Source organism: Haemorhous mexicanus, chromosome 9 (genome assembly GCF_027477595.1).
Source record: "Haemorhous mexicanus isolate bHaeMex1 chromosome 9, bHaeMex1.pri, whole genome shotgun sequence".
Taxonomy (NCBI): domain Eukaryota; kingdom Metazoa; phylum Chordata; class Aves; order Passeriformes; family Fringillidae; genus Haemorhous; species Haemorhous mexicanus.
In genome coordinates this window covers 29373857-29397387 of record NC_082349.1, presented here as the reverse complement: position 1 = coordinate 29397387, position 23531 = coordinate 29373857, and the positions used below count along the sequence as shown (strand labels likewise).

At 47.5% G+C, this 23531-nt stretch overlaps 1 protein-coding gene across 1 annotated transcript; it reads left to right on the top strand.

Annotated features, from left to right (window-relative positions):
• The first annotated feature begins 5289 nt into the window (after positions 1-5289).
• On the top strand, positions 5290-23427 carry TMCO1 (transmembrane and coiled-coil domains 1). The gene is made up of 7 exons (XM_059854726.1): positions 5290-5448; positions 6176-6253; positions 9320-9379; positions 12804-12850; positions 13437-13504; positions 16662-16806; positions 23100-23427. The coding sequence occupies exons 1-7, from the start codon at positions 5379-5381 to the stop codon at positions 23196-23198; spliced, it is 567 nt and encodes a 188-aa protein (XP_059710709.1). The 5' UTR covers positions 5290-5378; the 3' UTR covers positions 23199-23427.
• Positions 23428-23531: the final 104 nt, after the last annotated feature.

Below are 23531 nucleotides of genomic sequence, written 5' to 3'. Positions count from 1 at the left end.
TGGATTTATCTGATGAGTCAAGGGCCTTCCTCCCCGCCTGGTTCACATCCCCGGCGCTGCGGCTCCTTGCCAGGTGCTGCCGCAGCTGCACATGCTCCGGCCCAGCCCGCCGGCGGGCGGCACTGCGGCCACATGGGCCCGCACCGCGCCGCCGCCCTCCCTCCGCCCGCCCGCCCGCGGACAAAGGCGCTGAGCTCCGCGCTGCCCCCGCGCCCCGCGCTGCCCCCGCCGGCTCCCTTCGTCTCTCATCGTCTCTCCGGCCACTCCGCTTCATCCCACACCACGGTGGCCCCCGGCAGAAGCTCCATTATTTGTCTCCCACGGTGGCCATAAAGGCCAAGGGCATCCTGGCTTGGATCAGCAATAGTGTGGCCAGCAGGGCCAGGGCAGTGACCGTCCCCGTGTGCTGGGCACTGGTGAGGTCGCACCTCGAAAATTGGAGTCAGTTTTGAGCCCCTCACGACAAGAAAGACATTGAGGAGCTGGAGCGTGTGTAGAGAAGGGAACAGACCTGGGAAAGGGTCTGGAGCACAAGGCGGGGGGGCAGCCTGGAGAAAAGGAGGCTCAGCAGGAGCTTTATTACTCTACACCTGAAAGGAGGTTGTGGCCAGGTGAGGGTCAGCCTTTTTCCCCCGTGTAACAAGAGACAGGGCAAGAGGAAATACCCTAAACTTTTTCCTAGGCTTGGGTAGGTAGGTTGGATGTTCGGAAAAATTTCTTCACCTGAAGGGTGGTCAGGCATTGGAACAGAGTACCCAGAGAGATGGTGGAATAATCACCATTCCTGGAAACGTTGAAGAACCACGCAGATGTGGCACTTGGGGACACTGTTTCATGAGGAACAGAGCTGGGTCAATGATTGGACTTGGTGATCTTGGAGGTCTTTCCCAACTGTAATGACCCTGTGATTCTCCCACCCCACCTGGGCCCTGCTCCTGCAATGCACTCATAAATTATTATTATTAACGACCCAAATCCAGGAATAAAAGTTATGCTTATGTCTTTGGCAAATGGAACCTGTCTGGAAAGAGCCATGAGTGCTCTGGAGGCCAGGATTCAAAGTCAAAATGACCTCAACAAAATGGAAAAAGGATTGGAAATACGTAGGGTGCAAGTCCAAGCAGACAAATGTGATATGATCCATGACAATGTGAGATAGGAGCCTGCTGGCTAAGCAGGCCTTTTACAGATAAAGATCTGGTGTAGAGTGGATCAAAGAATCAATTGGTGATGCCGCTGTGAAGAAGGCAAACATCCCATTGGGGCATATAAACATCCAGAGGTGCTGTGCTTTGAGAAAGGTGAGGCCTGGTGGAGAGACTCCAGTGGGGACTCAGGAACAGCCCTGGGTCTGGCTTTGTAGGACTGCAGGACCCATCCGTGTTTAGTCTGGGGAAGGTCTCTGCTGGGCTGTAAGGCTGTGTGGACACGATAACCATTTCCAAATACATGAAAGGCTGCCACAGACAGAAAGGGAATACGTTTATTTTACCCTTAGGGACTAAAACAAAATGTTGCCAGCTGAACACTGTAACAAGGACAATTCAGGGACATTTTGTAAGGTTGTAAATGGTTAAATCCTAGAAAAGGTTGTTTAAGGAGAGTAAGGACTTTTACATCTGAGGATTTAAAAAAAAAAAATTAAAAAACCCAGTAGACATGCTCCTGTATGGAAAGTGTTCAATAGTGCTGATCCTGTTTTGGAGCAGGAGCCGGCCCAAGCAATGTCCCAAGGTTCCTCCCAGCCCTGTTCAGAGAGGATCAGAGCTCTCACTTAGGTTTCTAACTTCTACTTCAACACAGCAAAGCAGGTGTGGAGATGTTTGCCAGACAGGTGCCATGTCCCCCATCACACAGATGTGAGAGAGGATCTCCTCGACAGCCCTGACCCCTCTGCCCACCGCTCCCAGTTCCTCTCCAGCAGTGCCAGGGGGGACTGGCACTGCATGCAGCCCCTGCCAGGGAAGGAAGTGCTATATGTGGATGAGAACTTCCTGCAGGGATGAGTTCCCGTGGATTCCCATGGCCCCGTGCCAGTTTCCAAGCACCGGCCATGGGCAGAGCTCCTGCACACCCCTGGAGCTATTCACAGCTCTTCTTTCTTACTCCAGTGCTGACACAGCTCTATGTGGATGGCAAAACCCCCTCAGGAGAGAGAGAACTCCAGGTTCTTGGGTCCTCCTTATGCCTGCCATCACTGCTGCCCTGCTTGGGGACAGTCCAAGCCCTCTGCTGTGCTGTTTCAGGCTGTGCTGCCCATCTTGAGCTTCTCTGGAGGATGCCCATCATGGCATTTCACCTCCAGGGCCCCTTGTGGCTGGACATGTGGCAGGAGCTGACACACCTGCAGGAGAAGAAGAAGTAAGTGCCTCTTGGAGGGGGTTGAGCTAAGGATACCCAAGGCTTATTTATACAGAACACAAGGAGAACTTGCAAAGGTCAGGTTAACACCTCTTTCAAAACCAGGCCAGGGCTGTGACCTAGAAGTGAACCAGATGCAAGTCCCAGTTGGTTACAGATGGCACCTTTCCTCAAAACTGAGAATTTTACACACCCTTTTACTGGCTGCTGGTCACTAGCACACTGTGCAAAGTAACTGAACCTTTTGTTCAGTTTAAGCTTGGAGACTTCAGTATATGAAACCTACTGGGATTATGTGTCTCTAATCTGGTTTCAAGGTTGCCTCCATAAATATTACCACTTCTATATCTAGAATGTTTGTGGACTACACCAGCCCCTGACTCATGAAACCAGAGCGATGTATTATGCAAATGCCTTCCTTTTTCTCCTATCCCAGGCTGGTAGATCAAACCAGACTGCACCCAGCTCTCATCTGTCCTTTACACATTGATCAAAGCACAAGAATGCTGTTTTGAAAAGGAAATGCCATTGAGGGTAATGTGCTGTGTGTTGTCTGTAAAAAGGATCTGCTGATAAGGATCCCCGTGTGATTCAAAGTGACAGGATGAAATCACAAAGAGCCTGTTGTCACCTCTACCTCCAGTTCAAAGCATGGACCCTGCAGAGGAAAGAGGTTCATGGTTCACTGACCATCTCCTCCTGGCCTGCATCTGCCATTCAGTATCAATAAGTGATACCATGTGAATCATTTCCCACAGCAGCATCTGAGAAACTATTTCAAAATACTGCTTTGATAGATGCTGAAACATCTCACAGCCAGGAAAGTCAGGGAGCTCTAAAGAGAGGGACAGAGGGTGGAGGAGGGCATTCAGCACAGGGAACTGCATGAGGTGGCACAAAATAATATAGAATCACAGAATGCACTGAGTTGGAAGGGGCCTTACAACTCATCTCATTCCAAGCCCCCTGCCATGGGCAGGGACACCTTCCACTAGCCCAGGTTGCTCCAAGCCCTGTCCAGCCTGGCCTTGGCATTTCCAGGGATGTGGCAGCCACAGATTCTCCGGGCAGACTGTGCCAGGGCCTCCCCACCCTCACACGGAAGAATTTTTTCCTGTGTATCACAAATCCTTCTGCATCACCAGCTGTCAGCATCTCCCTGCTGCTCACCCCAAACATAACCACCCACCCTCAGTTCCATCCCTGCCTCCCTGATGGCTCTGAGTCCCGTTTTGCTGACATCCAGTTCTCAGTTTTGCCCTGATGTGGCGGGAAGTTCCCTGGACACGGTGCTGGGACTTTTCCCACCTCCCAGTGACGTCTGTCACAGCCACCTGCACACATGTGGCTCTCTGCTTTCCTTGTGTGCCTGTCCCCAGGCTCGGAGAGGTTGTTTTCTGTCTGACCTCACCCCTCACTCGCCGTCTTCTCCGAGCTACAGCTCCTCACCCTCTTTCTGAATGGTGTGTTTAATTTAAGGGCGGTAGGCTTTTTCCTTTCCCTGTTTTTCACTCAGCTCTGCCCCTCTAATTCCACAGTGCACTTCTGTCACCAGCAGCAAACTCCTCTGTTACGTAAGGACAGGCACAAACCTGCCCTTCCCTGCCTGCCCTGTTTCCTTTTCTGTATTTCTGCTTTCTAGGTCTCCTCACCCCATTACAACTCACGGGTTTGGTCTAGTTCTGCTGCTCCAGGTGTAATTGCTGGAGCCTCAATAAAAGTCAATTTGTCTGCCAAATCCTTGCTCGTATTGCACTGGCCTCATTAATGCACTTCATAGTCCCATCCCTTCCATGAATAATTTACACACACACGAGCAATGGGAGATTTGGTTCCCTGTGAATCACAGAATGCTGCACTCCACTGCTGGTTCTACAAGGGGTGTGTGGGACAGCAACAGCTCCTGGTAAAGGGCAGGCAGCAATATTCCTAAACATTTGATCCCAGAAAGCGCCTCCTGGTGAGATGCACTAACAGGCTAGTCACAGAATCACAGAACCCTAGAATGGTTTGGGTTGAAAGTGTGAAAAATGGTATTTTATGATTGGCTTTTTTCAAATATTCAAATGAATATTATATGTGCTATGTTAGAAAGTGATGCTGTATTCATTTTTTTAAGTAGTGTGTTAAATATAGTTTTGGGTTATAACATAACGTTAAAATAGAAACTATGCTACGTAAGATATTTTTTTAAAGAAAGCACTCGCAGCGAGATAGCAGCCACAGGGCACCTGAATCTTTCAGATAAAGAGAATTTATTGCCCCATTATCAAAAGAAATGAACTTCTTCCCGCCTCGCTCAGCCCTGAAGACGCCGTCAGGATTCAGAGGAAGAAGCTGACACTGCCCAGACAGAATCCTGTGTGTGAATGGAATTGATGCATCATGGATGAGGTGTATGAATATGCAACAGGCTGTTGCTTTTAAGGGTTAATCCTCTGCTAACGTGAGTCCTTTTTCAGGCTTATTTTGCCCAGAAAAAGGTACCTGGGCTGTCTTTAAATCTTTGTTTTTATTGTCTCATATTTGTCCTAATCCAAATTGTCCAAAATTTTTGTTACTCTAATTATATTACTATTTTTATAACAATTTTATTTCAACTTTTAAAATTTTAAAAAATAAGTGATTGGCGTTTTTCACAATGGCGGAGGTCTTTTCCCACCGAACCGATTCTGTGAGCCTGAATCGCGGCCCGGTGTGCGGGACTGGGCCGGGCCGCGGCAAGAGCCGGCTGCAGACCCCGCCATGACACCGACCCTCCCTCAGCCCCGCTGTGGAGCGGGGCCACCGCCACGACATACAGATTGGCAGCCGCCTCGTCCAATCACAGCAGAGCCCGCCGCGCATGCCCCGCCCCTCGCCCTTCCCGCGGCTTCTCGCGCAGCCGGCGGCGCCAGCCGGAAGTGCATGTCGTCGCTTCCGGGTGTTGCTAGGCAACGGGGGCAGGCAGCTTCCGGGTGGCGGGTGCAGTTCCGGGTGCGCGGCGGTGTTACCGGGTCGGGGGCGGCAGCAGCACCATGAGCACCATGTTCGCCGACACCCTCCTCATCGTGTTTATCTCCGTCTGCACCGCGCTGCTGGCCGAGGGTGAGCCGGGCGGAGTGCGGCCGGCAGCTCCCGGCAGCGGGGGAAGGAGAGGGAGGCTGTGGAACGGGGCTCGGGGTCGGCTGGGGCTCCTCGCGGAGAGGACGGCGGGGAATGCCCCCGGTCAGCGCTGAGCTGCGGTGCAGAGCGCTTTGAGCTGGGGTTGTTGCCTGCAGGAGGGAGGGAGGGAGGGAGGGAGGCTGTTGGAGGGTGACAGGGGACGGAGTGGTTTCCCCCATAGGTGTTGTGGGAAGGATGTGAGGGAATCGCCTGGCCTTGCAGTGATAGTGGTTTCAGCAGCTGGAAAAGGTTTTTTAGATGTCAGTGGTTGAAGCAGGGGCAGATTTTTAGGGAAGTGCTGCTTTTGGGGTAGTCACAAGTCCCAGGTCCCGTTTCTGGTGTTGTGCTGTATCCCTAAATGCCCTTTATAACTCCTGTCCCCAGATCTTCATCCCACACCTGCAAAACAGCTAAAAACTTGTTTTAGTTTCACATCTATAGCTCGTTTCGTGGTTTATGTTCCACTTCCATTTTACCTGGAACTTGGAATGGGGGTTTGAGGGGAAGGGATGGTGCAGTTTGCTGATGCTTTGTGCTCCCTTGGCTGGGTTCTAACAGAACAGGGGTTTAGTAGACATAAAGTTGAATTGCTGCAGGATTTGCTCCCTGCTAGCAGCATTGCTGCAGGAGGATTTTCCTTGCCTGGCTCCTGGCTGAGTGTTTGTTTCAGGTATAACCTGGGTGCTGGTCTATCGCACAGACAAATACAAGAGGTTAAAGGCTGAAGTGGAAAAGCAGAGCAAAAAATGTGAGTACTCACCAGGGGCTTATTCTGGGTTTTTTTTTGCTGGAAGAAGCTCAGCCAAAGACCTTTTTGCCTTGTGTAAATTGCCTTTTCTGTCAGTGGAGGACAGGAGGGAGTAAGAGATTGGTCCTGGCATCTTTTTTTTATGCACATCAGCAGCCAGTGTCTGAAATAAATATCTGAAATACATTCAGAATGTCTGAAACACAAGTTCAAAGATGCAATTTCTGCCTTTCAGGGGCGAAGAGGAGAATTTGAGGTCTGTAGAAAGGAAGAGTTAGGGTTGAATAATGAATACCACGAGGTAAAAATATTTTATGTAAAGGTTAAAAGTGATGGTTGATGGTGGGGGGTGAGTAAGGGCAAAGCCATCATAGAAAGGTCTGAGCAATCAGCTGATGTAAAACCAAATTATCCTAATGTAAACTGGAAGCAAATAGGTTAGGAAATATTAGGAAATAAGTTCATGCCAAAGAGAGGAGGTCTGGGAGGGGGTAAACAAAGTATGAGGGGAGAAGGGAAAAGGGAGCTGAGGGTGAGCAGTCAGATCTGCATCAGATATTGAGAGAAATGGTGAACAGGAGCATGGAGTGTTTAAATGGACCTGTCTGTATCAGAAGCCAAGTTTCAGCTGAGAAGTTCTGACCTTTTAACCTCAGCTGTGTCCACTCTGCCCAAGTTACAGCTGTGAGAGTCAGCACTCCTCAGCTGGAGCCAAAACAGAGCTGGTTTTACCTTACAGGCATCTCGTTATGGTGTCAGTGCTCTTTAATGCTGGGAGAACAATATTATCACACCTTGCTCTCTGCAGCCCAGCTTATTCCACCTTCCCCTGGGAAGTTTGAAGTGCAGTCATGTTTGTGTCACAGCCCCCACATTCTTTTGGGGCTTTTGTCACCACAGCAGGAGCAGATGGGGATTGCATCCCTGCCTGCCTCACTTGAATCCCACTGCTCCTGTGTGTGGGATGGAATTAGCCCCAGAAGACCAACTTAGAGAAGGAGTTGAAACCCAGCTGCAGATTTAGGGTCCTCTTGTGTTTGTGCTGCTCAGTTCCAAAAGCAGTTAGCAGGGCTTAATCTCTAGGGCTTAGTGACTGCTGAAAGAGTTTGATGCTGTTTGCTTATATAGCTCTCCTGGTGTCTAGGCTGTCATCTGTGAAGGGAGTGATGAAGGGTTCATGTGTCTCAATTAGTTTCTGAACTCTTTGTTTGATTCCCCACCCCCAACAACAACAACATAAAAGGTGAAGCTGAATAAGGAGTCGGTAAAAATTCAGCTTTGCTTTTTTCCCTTCCCCTCTTGTGCTGAGGACAGCTGGCTGACCTGAGGGCTTACAGCTTGCCAAGTGGACCACTTGAGCCACACCTTTCAACTGTTATCTAACACATCTGAAACAGGAAAAAACACATTTGAGACCTTTAAGCTCTCCCGTGAGAGTCCTAGCAGATCCTTAGGATTTGCAAAAACAAAGGGGCTGGGTAGTGTGCTTGAGCAGACATTGTTACTCCTTAATTTCATCTCTTCCTGTCCTCTCCTTCCTCGGGAGAGGCTCAGCCTTGCCTGAGGTTGCTGCAGGGATTGTTCTGGGTGAATGAAGGGCTAAATGGACAAGGCTGAAAGCTGTCCCTGGAATTTCTGATTTGTTGGATGTTCCCACGGGCAGTCCTGAGGGAACTGGGGCTGGGAGCTCCCGGGGCTTGGCACGAGTCTTAACAGCACTGCCTAGAGTTTGGGGCTGGGGCTGTGGGGTGATGTGCACCAGGGCAGGATGGGCTGATGGGGTTTCTCAGCTGGATTTGGCACAGGGAAGGTTATGGAGACAGCATTCTGTGAGCCCTGGGTGCATTGTGGCATCTGACACCTCTCTCCAGTATCCCCTGGGGACACAAGATCCCTGTTTTCCTCCCTGCCCACCAGAGATCCTCTTGTTCCTTGGGAAAAGCAATTGTTTCCTCCTCTGTTGCCATGGAGTGATGATGTTGAGGTGACTTGTCTGAGCTGATGTGATTTTCTGAGCAGTTGTGACTGACTCACAGGCATTTCTAAGGCAGCTCTCCAGATCCTGCTGTGGCTTGGGAGGTTGGCTGGCTGCATTTCCCCTGGGCTGTGAGACCAGGGCTGTGCTGAGCTGCTGCTCCACAAGGGAGGGCAGCCCCAGCACTCAGGTGTCTGTGAGCTGACAGTGAGCCCAGGCTCTTTGTTGGTAAAGTGGATGTGGTACTTGCACTTTGAATAAATACAGAGTTTAAAGTAAAAAAGGTTGTTAGACCATGGTCATGCTTCATCATCCTTGCTCTCTGTACTCTTGTTATAGGTCTTGAATGAAGGTGTCTGTTGTTCCTGGAAAAGCCCTTTTTGCTGTCCCAAAACCTCCTTTGCAGCTGAGCAGCACATTTGCTGTGTTCCCCTGTCCCTGTGCTGGCTCTGCTGGCCTACTTTGCTACAGTGGTGGTTGGTGGCAGGTGCTAGGTGCATGTCTCATGTGGGGTTTTAGTACCTTTGACCTTAGGCTTCTTCTTTAAAATACTGGAAGTGCTTCAGTGCTAATGAATTGAAGAATGGAGAGGCTGTGGCTGCCTGCTTGGGCAGCATTTCCCCTGAGAATGCCTGCCTGTGAAGAAGGGATGGAGAAGAACACAGACTTTCCTGTATTCTGCTTCCCACTGCAGATAATCAGGAGCAGAGCTTGCCACAAAGCTCTTTTCATTCCACTTGCTGAATCAAAAGTACTGTCTGATACTAATGACAAATCAGCAAGGGTAGCTTGAGCCAAAATTGTCCCCAGACTGCTCAGTCCACAGTGCCATGGGTTCTTGACAGAGTTCAAATTTAACCCTTTAAATATGTTTGTATCTTATCCAGGGTTTTGATTTTTTTTTGAATTATAGTTTTAAAGTGATTGGTGTAGGTAGTTGATAACTTACTGATTCTGAGCATGTTCTTAGCCCTACTTAGCTGCTTTTTGTGCCCCTGCTCTGCAGAGGACTAAAATGTTCTGTCTGGTGTGTGGAAAAGGTGTGGTGGTATCACTGTGCAGAAATGATGGAGTATCTTTTCATTTTGCAGTGGAAAAGAAGAAGGAAACCATAACTGAATCAGCAGGCCGACAGCAGAAAAAGAAGATAGGTAAGACTGGCACCTCAAGAATGGTGGAAAGTTGAGAGACTGATGGAAGTGATTATCCTTTCCTTCCTTACAAGGCTATTTCTTCATTTGCCTTACTCTTCCAAGGCAGGAGACACCCAGCCTCCTGATGGTTTTGGTCAGATGGGTGGATCACTGGCAGGACCAGCACCTCTTGCTGAGCTCCCTGACTTTTTCTCCCATTTTAGCCTTGAAATCTATGGCTGTTATTAACTTCAGCTATCAAAGCTCTTTGCTGCAGTGCATGGCACCTTGCTGTAGCTGTAGGACTCAAATTGTGATTTTTTTTCCCCTTCATTTGAACACTTTAGAGCTGAAGATGTTCACAGTAACTGTAAGCATGCTTAGATTAATTTCAATCTTGATAAAACAGTTTTGCTCAATTTTAGGCAGTGATTCATTTTTCTATTCTTTGTCAGTAAGCTGAGTTCTTTCTGGCTTAGGATAACTCTTTAAGTACTGAACTAAGCAAGAACAGGGTAAAGAGAAGTTTAAAGGTTTTAGGAGGATCTGCCATCTGCAGGACTCGCAACGTGCAGCAAAGCTCAGTTAAGTTATTACAGAGATCGTGGCAGGAACACTTTTGAGAGCTCCTGGGAGTTGGTTTCCTCATTCCTCTGTAACACCAGGTAGCTGGATTAGTCATTTGATCTGTACAAAGCTTGGAAATTATAAACACATCTTCAAACAGCTCTTCCTAGGTAGAAAACCTGTTGTCGTTAGATTCCTGAAGGGACAGGAGCCAAAATGCTTCCTCTTGTGCATTTCAGTTCTTAATCTTGACTAATCCCTGCGTGGGATGAACACTGCTTGGTGGATAAGGCCACTTTGAAAGTGACCATATGCAACAACTGCAGATAACATTAAATAAGGAAAGTGTGACAATGACTTTTTTGCAGGGCACCATCCAAGCCTAGTGTTCCTAGCAGACAATATTTGACTTGTGCTTGGACTAAACCAATAAACAGTAGAATCTGAGGACTTCAGATGCTCCAGCAGTTTTTATACACTGAAATAATCTTGTTTTGCAGATGGAAAACAAAGCACAAAGGGACAAAGATCAGAACTTAGGAAACGACCACTGATTTTGTTTGCTGTGATGCTTGCTGGCCAAGCCTAAGATTCTGACACTGATTTTTTTTTTTTCCCTTTTTTTTAACAAGTGCTGCATAACTTCAGTATTTCATTTGTGTTCAGGCAAAGATGAATTCTTGGTATTCCTGAAAAATCAGACCTAAATGTCACACTGGACTTCCAGAAAATGACTCACAGCTGTTAAGCTGAAATCTCTGATCTCAGGAACTTACTGGATGTCAAATCATTCTGCAAGATGGGGCATTGTTGTCACAGCAAATCTACTCGTGCTGGAGTTTTTCCAAGTTCTATCATTTTAGTTAACAAAAAGTAAATATTGAGCTGAGGCTTTATGGATAAGTAGCAGCTGTGGTACAGACCTGCCTCAGTTGCCATCTGTTCTGCACACAGAATAAGACAGGAGGTGTGTGGATGATACTACTTGGTTTCATAAGGGATGAATCATGCCTGTGCACAAGGAGCTAGGGGGAAAGTAGCTTGGGAAGGCTTAATTTGGTGTTTCCTACTTAAAAACCTTTATTTTTAACTGTGAAATGAAGAGATTGTCACATTGTGTCTAGATCACCTTGGGCGCTGCTGGAACAGGACACCTTTAGCACTGGTGTAGCCTTCTGTCATTTCAGTTTAAAGGGATGATTTGTTAGCTTAAACCTTGCTACTGTTTTCTGTGTCCATGTGCTTCTGGAAGAAAAGACAGACTCGTGACATTCCCAGGAGTGCACAAGAGTGCTGGATGGACAGCACAACTAAAACAAAATGAAAACCCCCAGTCCTGGCAAATCTCTATCCCTGTGACCTCATGGTTTGTGTTCCAATGAGCAGAGTAAGATGATTTTGGACTCCAGGGAGCTGTTTGTTAACCCAGTCCTCTTTCTCTGTGCCTTTACCCAACTGTAAACTACCCAGCAAAGTGCTTAGCAGGCTGTTGATGTGTGATTTGGAGAGGAATAGACCATTGATTTAAGTTGGTAGATCACCCAGAACGTGTTCATTTTCAATCTGTAGAAATAGGTGAGAGACAGGTCAGGTATATTGGGCAATCAGAGCTGTGTTCTTTCCTCCCTGTAACCTTTAGCCCACCTAAATAGATGCTAATTATGCAGCAGAGGGGAAAAAACAAGTATTTGTGCCAAATGTGATTCCTGAAGAGCTGGCCTGTGGTTGCTGAAATGTCCCAGGACACAACTTTCTACCTTGCTCAGGAAACAGGTGTCTGAAAGGTTCCTGCCAGAGGGGATGGCTTGTAGTTAGGAGCAAGTGGAAATAGCAAAGAGGCTTCTAAGGGATTGGGTAGGGGTGTTGCTCTTGCTTTTTATAACACTGACTTTGAGTCCTTGTGTTTAGCAGAGGCTTTGGGAGAGAATTTTGGAGTTTCTGAGCTGTGGGCCTCTAGTACTGAAACTTCAGTGGGGATCCCTCAAAATTCCGATGCTGGATAGGCCTTGGCAGTCCTTCTACACCCTCCCCTTTTCACTCATGCTGTTCTTTGGATATTCCTACATTGTCCACATCCTCACTTCAGCTGGCTGTTGCTTCCCAGCCCTGGCTGCCCCTCTGGATCCATCCAAGGCAGGAAAGGTGACAGATAGTGGATAATGCTGAAGGCCAGAGCAGCCCTCCAGTGAGGGACATGAAAAATGCCCTCTTGAAATCTGAGTATCTTTGAAGTCTGTGGTGATTTAAGGACAGACTAAATTTTCATAGTATTTCCTGCAAAGCACAGTAATACACTCATTACTGAATTTCATGCAGGAGATCTCTTTCCTCTTTGGAGAATCTCCTAGGTGTGAGAAGAGGAGAAGAGTTCAAAATTCATTATTAACACCAGCAGGATTTTGGCATTGCTGAGGTGCAGCTCCCAGCTCTGTGCATGGTTTTCCCTTTGGAGACCTCCAGAAGGAAAGCCTTACTTATTCAATGTATTTATGATGGTGTGCAGCAAATTGATCACTGCTTTGGGAACTGTGCTAGAGGGGCACTGGTTTTGTTTCCTGGCAGCAGTGCTCATGCTCCTGTGTGAGTTGGTTGAGTTAGCAAATCTGACATTGGGTGCATTTCTTTCAAAAGTGCTGAATGTGTGATTCCAGCTGCCTCCTCTCTTTGTGCCTGGCTTGCTGCATGTTGCTGTGGTGGAGAAGCAGTTGGCTATGTGCAGTTTTTCACTTTCTACTGTCTGGCAAAGAGAGCTGGAGTTGATTTTGGAAGTGTTGTTTGTTTGGAGAGCCAAAGAGGTTAAGTTTTCCTGGAAATGAAAACACTCTGGTTTCTAGGTTGACATAACTGATTATAACTGTTGGTTTTGTCTTTCCAGAGAGACAAGAAGAGAAACTGAAGAATAACAACAGGGACTTGTCAATGGTATGAAAATTTAAAGCCAGTTCCCAACTGCTGGACATTTCAGTCAGTTTCCCAACAGAAAGACTTTTTTCAGTTGGCAGACAAAGCTGCTTTTCCTCTGGAAAGGTCCTTCTGGATTTTCTCAAATAACTAGAGATATTAGTATGAGCCACAGAGTTACTGCCTCATCTCATGCCAAACCTTTGCTATTTTCATCTTGTTCAGTTTCCATGATGTTTTTTCAACGTAGAATTAATTTTTGTGGCTTCCTATAACTTTGGTCACTGTAATGATCCCCTGCTGGGAGTCCCCTGGGAATCCCCCTGGTGGGTTTTATAGGCTTAAGGAAAAAATAAAACCAGCCTGTGCAAGGTGACAGGAAAATTCTTGAGCACTTTTTGGTTTTGTCTCCCTGCAGCAGCACTTGCCATCAGTGGCTGCCTTTGTACCCAGTCTCCTGGGAACTTCTCCAGTCATTTTCACAGCCCCTCTATGTCCTGGGCCATCCTTTTCCCTGTTGATTTCAGTGATCTGTACAAAGCCTGGTTTTAAAACAACAGGCCCTCCGTGTGGGCCTGTTGTTTTAAATCTCTCTGACCTTTCACAGGTTCGGATGAAATCCATGTTTGCCATCGGCTTCTGCTTCACTGCCTTGATGGGAATGTTCAACTCCATGTAAGTATCAGCTTCCTGCATTGTTTTCTGAAATTTTTATGGTGAACATATTTTCCACCTTCCCTTCATCACTTAAGTGTTAAGAGTGACATTGTCCAGCCAAGAGCCACAAATGAATAAATGGATCATACTTCATCTGAAGATGTGGTGGTTTGGTCATCACATACACATTCTGCTCAAGAGGGAGCATTGAGTACTGAGCACAACCAAACTGAACCAATTGCATTCAGTCTAGACACAGCTTTAATATCTTTTCTGCATGGGAACATCCTGGTGAGGGCAAGTTTGGTGCATGTCAGGCAAACATCTTCAGTCTTCAGCTGCTTTGGCTTTGCTGTAATGGTGTGACCAAAGAGTGCTCTTGCAAATAAAACTGGGTCAGCTGCCTTGCCCTTAGACATGAGCTGTAATTGCAGAGTTTGTTGTTGCCCTACTTGAGGAAATCAGAGTTCAGATACAAACAGGTCCAGGCATGGGCTCCAAGCATCACTTGTTTTAAGAGTGACCTGGGATGGGTGTAGTTTAAAAAAACAAACAGACAAGAAACCCCAAACTGGTTTGCATGGTTGTAGACAGCTTTGTTTCAAATATGCAAATCTGAAAGGCTGTGCTTGACTTCTAAAAAACTTGTATGTATTAATATGTATTACAGTACATATTACTTGTAATATGAACTGTTGGCTGTTAAATCTGAAGATGACATGAATATTCTTAGGATAACCTTTAGGAAGCTGCTTGATATCTGGGCAGTATCCTTGCCCTGCAAACAGGAATTTACATTCTTGGACACCAAAGCCTTTGGCTTCTGTGCTGGCAGTCCCCAGGATACAGTCAATTGTTATTTTACTGGAGATCTGTGGGTGGATCAATTGCAAACATGGGGTAACATAATAACAGAAGTGCCACTGTGTGGATCCTTTATTTATTCAGCTGAGTCAGACTTCAGCATTCTGAGCAGAGCAAAGCAGCCTAGCACTGGAGGATTTTAAAATTTGGGTACAGTCTTGAGTCAGTGATGTCTCATTTCACTGCAGGGCTGGAGGTGCATCATGAGCAATGAGGGGTCTGAGGGGGTATTTGTAGGGTTGCACTTGAGACCTCTAAGTGCTTGCCTTGCTCTTTGGGTACAAACACCAACACCTGCCCCTAAAGCAGACTGAAAAACAAACTAAAAACGCTTTACCCCACTGTGCCCACTTTCCTAGAGGGGGAAGAGGCAGTTGCTCTGAGTATTCTGTGACTAACAAGTTCTACAGAACTGTAAGTTTGATAAGAGCTTTAGGAAGGGGTTGGTTTGGGTTAAATTCTATATGGCTCCTCCTTCCATAGATATTAAATTTAAAAAAAAAAAAAAAGGTAGAAGAAACCAATAAACTTCTACCAAGTTTTCTTGTCTTGTTCCTCTTTTGGGGATTCTTGCCCACAGAGACCATGCTGCTGAGCAGAGAATTGATGTCAGCCTTGGGGCATATAATTTATTTAACTGCCTCTTTCTTTAGAGGCAGTCTGAGCAGCAGGAGTATCCAGGAGTATCCATGGAGGCACTTGTGGGTGTGGGAGGAAAAGGAGGAAAAGGGTGGCTGACACCTGCAATGGCTGTGGCCACATTTGCTGCTTTTCCTGTTCTTGAATGAGTTCGTGGCTGTTGGGGAAAAAAGGAGCAGGAATTGTGTGGAAGCAGCACCCTTTGGAAAGGTACTTTGCAGATGCTGCTACTCTGTCTGAGCACCTCACCATTGCCAAGTGCCCCCTTGGCCAAACTGTAAATCACTGGGATGGTTTCCCTGTCATTCCTGGAGTGTCAGCAGTGCTGGAGCAGCAGGTTGGACCATGCTGGGAGGATGTGGAAGTGTCAGCAAGGCTGGTTTAGATCCAAAGAGCAGAATGCTGTGCCCAAGACAAACAGCTGAGGGACTGTTGTGGCTTAAAAGGTTCATTCTGGCAGTGAGATCTGCAGCAGCAGTGGCCTCCAAGCCAGCAGGGATTTCACCTGGGGCAGAAATTACCTTCTGTGTGTCTCAATTTTCTCTTGCCAGGAACTTTTTAATGCCATCACTTCCCTGCCTTACTCTAGGAGTTGTGCATTCTGGTACCTCTTAATAACTGTGAAAACCTGCTGGAATTAAAAGCAGGTACCTGAGGGTGCTACTGCTGAAGTACTTGTCATTCTCACAGCAGGAATAACGCAGAATTTTAAGCCACTGGGGGATGTTCCAGGGAGATAAACATCCGTTCTGAGCTCTTTTGCCAAACTGCCTGTGAGATGTAAACAAAGTTGGCGTGTGTTTGAGCCGTGGCTGTGTGAATGCATCTCCACAGGAAAGAAAGCTCATTTAGGATCTCTTGAAACAAGAAACACCTGTTCGAAAATCAGCACATGCAGAGAAAATAACATCCAAATATGCACATGCTGATGAGGCATCGTACACATCTACATCAAAAGATTGGGTTGACTGGTCTGGCTTGGGAGAAATCTTTGCTAACTGGCCAAAATTCACACTCAGCCTGATGCCCTGGAATGTGGGCCTGGAGGGATTCCAGGAGCAGGACATGCTCTGGGAATATGCAGTATCATCCTGCCTCTGCACTGCCTTCATCCCCACAGCTAATGCAGACAAACTGGGGCTATCAGGTGTTCCTGTGCATCCTGAGGAGCCCCGCTGCTCCAGGGAAGGAAAAGGTGTCTTTGATTTATGCTCTGGTTTAAAAATTGCTGTTTTGCTTGAAGCAAAGGGTCTGTCTTGTTGCAGTAACTGCAGTACAGCAGGGTGACAGTCATTCATCTTTTATTGAAGTGCTGACTGTGTTCTGGGAAGTGATCTGCTAAATCTGACTTGGAAATAAAGTGCACCAGAAAACTGCAAAACACTGAGATTTCGTGAAGCAGCAGCTTGTCCAGTTGATCACTTAAATCACTAGGAAACACTTAGATTATGGTAAAATTGTTCCTGAGGGAATCCTACCCTGTGGAGGGCTTGGAGAGAGAGATGTCTTTATCCTCCTTGGTGTAGTGTGTGGAGAGGGGCTGGAGAAGGCCTTTTAGCTTTCCATGTTGCCTTACCTGCTCTGGTGGCCTGTTGAAGATGCTTGCTTGTTCTTTCCATATCCAAAACCTCTTCTGCTGTCTCCAGTGGTGATCCAGTGCTCTCTTTTCCAGATTTGATGGCCGAGTGGTGGCAAAGCTTCCATTTATCCCCCTCTCATACATCCAAGGTCTCTCCCACCGCAACCTCCTGGGTGAGGATTACACTGACTGCTCCTTCATCTTCCTCTACATTCTCTGCACCATGTCAATCAGACAGGTGAGTACACTTTCCCTGGAGCAGGGAAAGCATATCCCCATCCAGGAAGAGGAGTAGTGCACGTGTAATCTTGGATCTGTTTGTGGTTTCTGTGTTTCTCTTCATTCCTGTGCCTCATATTCAAAGCAATTCTAGGTTGGGATCATTAAAATCGCTGTCCTGGATGGGCCTGGAATACCTGGCTGGAGACTTGTACCAGGGCTCTGGGACAGAGTTGGCAGAAATGGATTCCTGACCTGTGTGATAACTTTGTGGATTGTCATACCAAGAGATTGTCTCCATGAGAAGCTGATCTAAATCCTGCTCCTTAGTAATTACAACTTTACAGCAATAAGTGCATCTTTACAAACAGCAGCATCTTTAGGGGGTTCTTTCTAGGTGGCTTGCAGCTCTATAAAAGTTTCATCAGTCCATAAAGTTGCTAGAAAAGTGAGGGAAGAGTTGTTGCTGGCTGCCTGATTTTTTTCAGAGTCTTAAAAACTCTACCTTTGGTGTCAAGTCTCTCCCAGCATTAGGGACGTGGCACAGAGAGGGGGTGTGGTATGGTAAGCCAAGAGTAGGCTCCACAGAGCTCTCCAGCAAAGCTCCATTGTCCCACCTTTTGGAAGAGGATGAGGATAAGGGACCTGTTCAGGAAGGTTCACTGGCAGCTCAAGTGGCAGAACAGCTGGGGAGGACAACAGGGCCTTCTCAGTGCAACAAGAAGTCTGTTTTGTTTTCCACTTTCCCCACAGGGTGCTGGGGATAGGTTAATATACTCTGGATGAATGCTGGTGCAACTAGCTGCAAATTACCTTCCCTTCTGTATTCATATTTCCCTTTTCTTTGATTCACTTCCTGAATTCTCACTGCTTTTCTCCTTAAACCTCTTGTTGCTTTTCCTCAGGGGTGCCAAGGAAACTTTGACTTAAATCAGATCAGCAAAGGGAGGGGGTGTGTAATGCCAGGAGCTGGGCTGAGCTTGATGGAGCAGCTCCATAGCAGAGTTCCTTTAGCCACAAAGTGCTTGCTGGTGGATGGAATTCCCCATAGCCCTTTGTACTGGGTGTTTTTGCTGAAATGGATCCCAGCCTGGTCTTGTGCAAAAGCAGATAATGAATTGTAGAATCATTTATGCTGAGAGGAACATCTGGGGGTTCATCTGGGCACCCCTCACTCCAAGCAGGCCCAGCTTCACCAAAGGCCAGGCAGGGGCTTCCTCACTGTCTTTGCTGCAAGACAAACTTTCACTTCCCAGTGGCTAGAGAAGGGTTTGCTGCTTTGAAAGCACTGAGACATACTGAGATCTTAAGATCACCCTCCAGAATTCTGGAATGCTGTGGTCTGATGCTGTTCCTTCAGGCAATCTTGGCTGGTGCTGCTCTGTGTTACCTGTTACATGGAAAGTCCTTTCTTTTCAGTGTTGCAGATTATGACAGGAAACTAAATAGCACCACCAGCAAGATTTCCCTGTACCCCTTGGGTTGACTGGGGAACTCTCTTGCTGAAAAATCCCTCATTTGTTTAGTTCAAAAATATAATTCCTGTGGTTAATTCTAATGCTGGGTATTTCCTGATGCTTTATATGGTGAAATTGGTGGGCACAGTGAACTGAGGGGCAGAAATGCCAACCTTTTTGCAGTGGGTTGAGCTCTCGATAAAACTTCTGGGAAAAAATTGCCCTTGTGCTTGAGAGTTCCTTATGATGTCCCTGTGGAGGAGGAGAGTGAGTTTATTGCTCTGGAGTAGGGTGTGAGACTGCAATCTTCACAGTGCTGCATTATCTACGTGATCATGGGTAACAATTCCTGCACTTCTGCAGCTGTCAGGCCCCTCAGCTTCTTCCTCCTTGCTGCTCCAGGGAAGGGCTGGGACACCTTAGTTTGCACAAGAGGTCAGAACTGAAGCTGTGATTCCTGCTGGCATCCTGCTCTTGGCTTTATTGCCATTTGAAAGAACCTAGGTGATAACAGCATTGGGAAGAGGAGTTCAGAGCTGTGACAGGCTGGGGGAGAGGGCAAGAAAGTAATTAAGGGCTTAAAATGGTGCCAGACTTGCACTTCATGCTTTCAGTCACCTTGGAGGTGAGGGCTTTGTGAGCCTTTGTATTTCACTGTGTGCAGGAGGGGAAATCTTGCCAGGTTGGCTTCAAAACAGGTGCTGGCCCTGGGGAGGACAAGTGGTGTGGGAGTTGGTGTCTGGCTTGATGCTGCTGACACAAGAGGAGGAGTGCACATGTACCAAAAACCAGGGAAAAGGTGAACAAACCAAGGAGACCATAGTGCCTCAGTTTTTCCTTAAATTCCCTCAAAGCCTGGGAAACCATCAAAGACAGGGAAGAGAGATGTTCCTGTGGAGCTCAGAGGTAGAGCAGGAACTCGGGTGTGTGTGAAAAAACAGCAACCTGGTGGGAAATGCAGGGGAGGCTGCCTGGGCGGTGATTAAAGTGACATTAGTGGGACAGGCAGGAGCAGCATCAGGGACTCTCTTCATGTGGGGGTGAGAAACTCTTCAAACACTGACTGGGAAGCTTTGCTGCCTGTGACCTGGCCAGCATCTCCCAAAATAGTCACCTCGCAGTGAGTAACTTCCTTTGCGCTGTTCCCAGCTCTCCCTGGCACGTAAATCCTGTCCCCCAGTTCCTCCTGCCTTCCTGTTTGGAGAGGGGAGGGCTGCTGGGAGAGGCCTTCCAAGGGTCCTTGAGCTGTTGGGATTTCAGCTGGGAAAGTCTGCTCCTGGGCTGGGTGGGAGCTGCAGTGTCAGGGTTACATCCTCTGTCGCTGCTCCTGGTTCTGAGCTCCCAGCCTTCACCTGTGCTGGTTGGGAAGAGGGATGTGCTGCTGTTCCTGGGCTGTTTGCTGCTCCTCACTTCCTTTTCACACACATCTGAACTGTAGATTAGGCTGCTTCTCACCAAAATGTATTCCCAGTGGGAAGGGGAGCCAGCAATTATCCCTGCTGCCAGGACTGTATTTTCCCACAGAGCCTGGTCTTAGGCAGGGAGCCACTTGCTGCCTTGTCTGAGGTCCCTTCTGGGTTTGAAGACCAAAGCAGGAGCAGGAGCAGGTCCCCAGGAACAACAGCATCTGCAAAGTACCTGTCCAAAGGGTGCTGCTTTGGGAAAACATTTTGGTGAGAAGCAAAAAAAAAAACAAAAAAAAAATCACCAAAAATCAGTAAATGTGGGAAGGGGAGCCAGCAATTATCCCTGCTGCCAGGACTGTACCTTCCCACAGAGCCTGGTCTTAGGGCAGGGAGCCACTTGCTGCCTTCTCTTCTGGGTTTGAAGACCACAGCAGGAGCAGCTCCTGTGCTTCCTGCAGTCATTTGAGGGATGATCAGAAGAGCTCAGATGAGGAATTTGGATCCCTAAAATATTACTCTTCCCTCCCTGCTCCTGAGGATGATGATCATGCTTGTGTTGGAAGCAGACTCTGCACATTTCCTTGTCCAATGTGGCCCACGGCAGATGGGACAAGGTTTCTGCTGGACCTTGCCCCATCTTTGGTGTTTCCAGGTGTAGGTTTCAGGATTGCTGTCCAGCAAAACATGCTTTGGAGCTGGTGTGTGATTCTTTCTGCCTTCCAGAGCAGGGGGAGACTGCATGGAAGGGTAATGCTGGACAGTGTCTGTAGTCTGGAATACAGACAGACAGACTGTCATCTCCCTTCCTCTTGAAGCAGTTGGAATAAACTTTAGCACCTGCTAGAAGGAACAGGGAGGAGGCAGTGCACGCTTCCTTGGTGCCCTGGATCCCTGCTAGATCTCTGCTCCGCGGCTGAGCCGCTGGAAGCTGACAGGACACAGGTCCTGCTGGCTCTGCAGCACCCTCTGGTGTGCTTGCTCTGCCCCTTGGCTGCTCCTTTCTGTCCGTGCCTTGATCCAGGAGACACGGGGAGGAACCAGAGCAAGGAGTTAATGCCTTCATACCTATTTGCTTGCTGAACATCAACCAGTGGCTGGTTAATGTATGCCATGTGAAGTGATTCCTCTTCTTGTGTTCCTTGTGTGTGGGTTGAAGCCTTCCTTTTCAAAATCTCCAGCTGAAATGAATCCTGATTTTATCTTATTTTAGCTACTGTGGAATTGCAAAACTGTCTCCTTTTTTCCTCTGTTTTCCCCATTCTTCCCTTTTCTCCCCCTCCTTTTTCCCTCCTTCCCCCCCCTTTCCCCCCCTTCTATTTCCCTCTTTTTTTTTCTTTAGTTTATTTTCCTTCCATGATAAAAAAAATTCAAGAGCTCTGAGCTCTGTGCCCTTTCTGTCTGACCTATCCTGACAGTTATTTTGGAGAGGACACTCAGATTTGAAGAGAATCCTTCCTCCTTTTGTTGTCTCGACAGCCAGCACTCAGGTGGTGACACGAGGAGGACACAGTTCTTTTCTTCTTTCCCCTGTGTCTCACTGCAGAAGCAGCATCTTGAGCTGGACTTACTTACAGTGAAGGATGAAACTGAAAGAACTGAGGGTTCTTTGTAGTTGCACTGTTGTGAAATTTAAAAGAAATTCCACAAAAATCAAGAAAAGCATTCACGATTAAATATTTTGCTGTGATTTTTTTTGGCTTATGCCTGGCTCTGCTAATTAGCTCTTCCCCTGTTTGTTGTTTTCCACTGAAACACCCCACTCAGATGCAGATGAGGTCATCCCAATAGTCAGGTTTTGGGGTTTGCTCCATATGTCCTGTTATCCTGCATGTCTCCAGTGCCCCATTGTTCTGTGTGCAGAACAATTAACAGGCATTCATGTTAATTCTCCTTTAAGCTCCTGACTTGCACTTGGCACACGCTCTGGTTGCCATGCTGCTGTCCCAAATTCCAGCTGCATTAGGAGACTCCAGCTCCCATGGCCACCACCAGCAGTGCTTTCTGGAATTTGGAAAACCGAGGGCTGCAGAGTCTGCCCATGAGCAGTGCTGGGAGCCTGCACTGCAGTTAAATTGCAGTGGTGTTTTATGGAAATAGAGTGTGTAAAGACAGCCGACTGCAGGGTGTGTAGCTGAAAATGGGAAAGGATTCTCATCCAAAATATGGATTTGGTGTTCAGAGGTTTTTGTTGAGCTGGGGAAGAATGGCCCAGCCATTCTTGTCTGGCTCCATGCTGAGCTGTTTGAGCACATAGGAAGAGAGATTCAATATTAGGGAAGCCAGATGGATTATGAATATGTGGGTGAGAACCTGAATCTGTTGAAACAAGTGGGGAGGTTTTACTTGTGCTGCTGGAGGGCCACAAAGATAATTTGGGGTCTGGAACATCTCTAAGGAGGAAAGGTCTACAGGAGCTGGGCCTGTTTAGTCCACAGAAAAGACTGAGAGGGAATCTTATCATGTGAATATCTCAAAGGTGGGTTTCAATAGGATGGTGCCAGAACTCTTCAGTGGTGCCCCGAAACAGGATGAGGAGCAGTGGCAATGAACTAAACAACAAGAAGTTCACCTCAGCGTGAGGGAGAAATTCTTTACAATGAGGGTGGCAGAGCACTGGGAAAGGCTGCCCAGGGAGGGTGTGGAGTCTCCTTCTCCAGAGACATTCCAAACCTACCTGGACATGTTCCTCTGTCACCTGCTCCAGGTGACCCTGCCTTGGCTGGGGGGGTTGGACTGGATGATGTCCAGAGCTTCCTTCCAAGCCCAGCTGTTCTGTGAGCAGAGTCAGGATTTCTTGCTCTTTGTTTCCCTTGCTGTGAAAAATGTGTATTTTATGATTGGCTTTTCGCAAATATTCAAATGAATATTATATGTGTATTGTTAGAAAGTTATTAATTTTCTTAAGTAGTGTGTTAAATATAGTTTTAGGTTATAACATAAGGTTAAAATAGAAACTATGCTATGTAGGATACTTTTTTTCCTAAAGAAAGGACTCGCAGCGAGATAGCAGCCACAGGACACCTCAGTCTTTCAGAGAAAGAGAATTTATTGCTCCATTATCAGAAATTAACTTCTTCCTGCCGTGCTCAGCCATGACCACACCATTAGGATTCAGAGGAAGAAGCTGACACTGCCCAGACAGAATCCTGTGTTTGAATGGAATTGATGCATCATGGATGAGGTGTATGAATATGCAACAGGCTGTTGCTTTTAAGGGTTAATCCTCTGTTAACGTGGGTCCTTATGCTGCCCAGAAAGTCCCTAACTCTTTGTTTCTGTTGTCTCATGTCTCAAATTGTCCAAAATTTTTATTACTCTAATTATATATATTGCTATTTTTATAACCACTTTATTACTATTAAACTTTTAAAATTTTAAAACCAAGCGATTGGCGTTTTTCACACCTGCCACACTCTGACCTGCCGTGTTCTGTGTTGCTGTTGTTGCAGAACATCCAGAAGATGCTCGGCCTTGCTCCTTCCCGGGCTGCCACCAAGCAGGCAGGAGGCTTCCTTGGGCCCCCACCTCAGGCAGGGAAGTTCTCCTGAAGCACAGCCCTCACGGGAAGCCTGGCCAGTGCAACAGGACTGCCTCGGAGAGGTAACAACAGGGGTTCTGCACCAGGCATCATCTGTCCGAACCCCGGCTATGCAGCACTGACGCCATCATCCATTCCGAGCGCTCCACCAGCAGTTGTTCGTTCATCCAACCAAGAAACTTCTCTCGGAAGATAGTGCGACCTTTGTTTCTGAGTAATAAACGGCATGGGCATGTTAATTTATGTTAACAACGTCTCTTAATTGGGTGCTGGGGAGCGGGCCCGGCGGGCGGCACGCCCCGGGCGGGGCGGGCCCTGGCGGTGAAAAGGCGTCTGAGGGAGA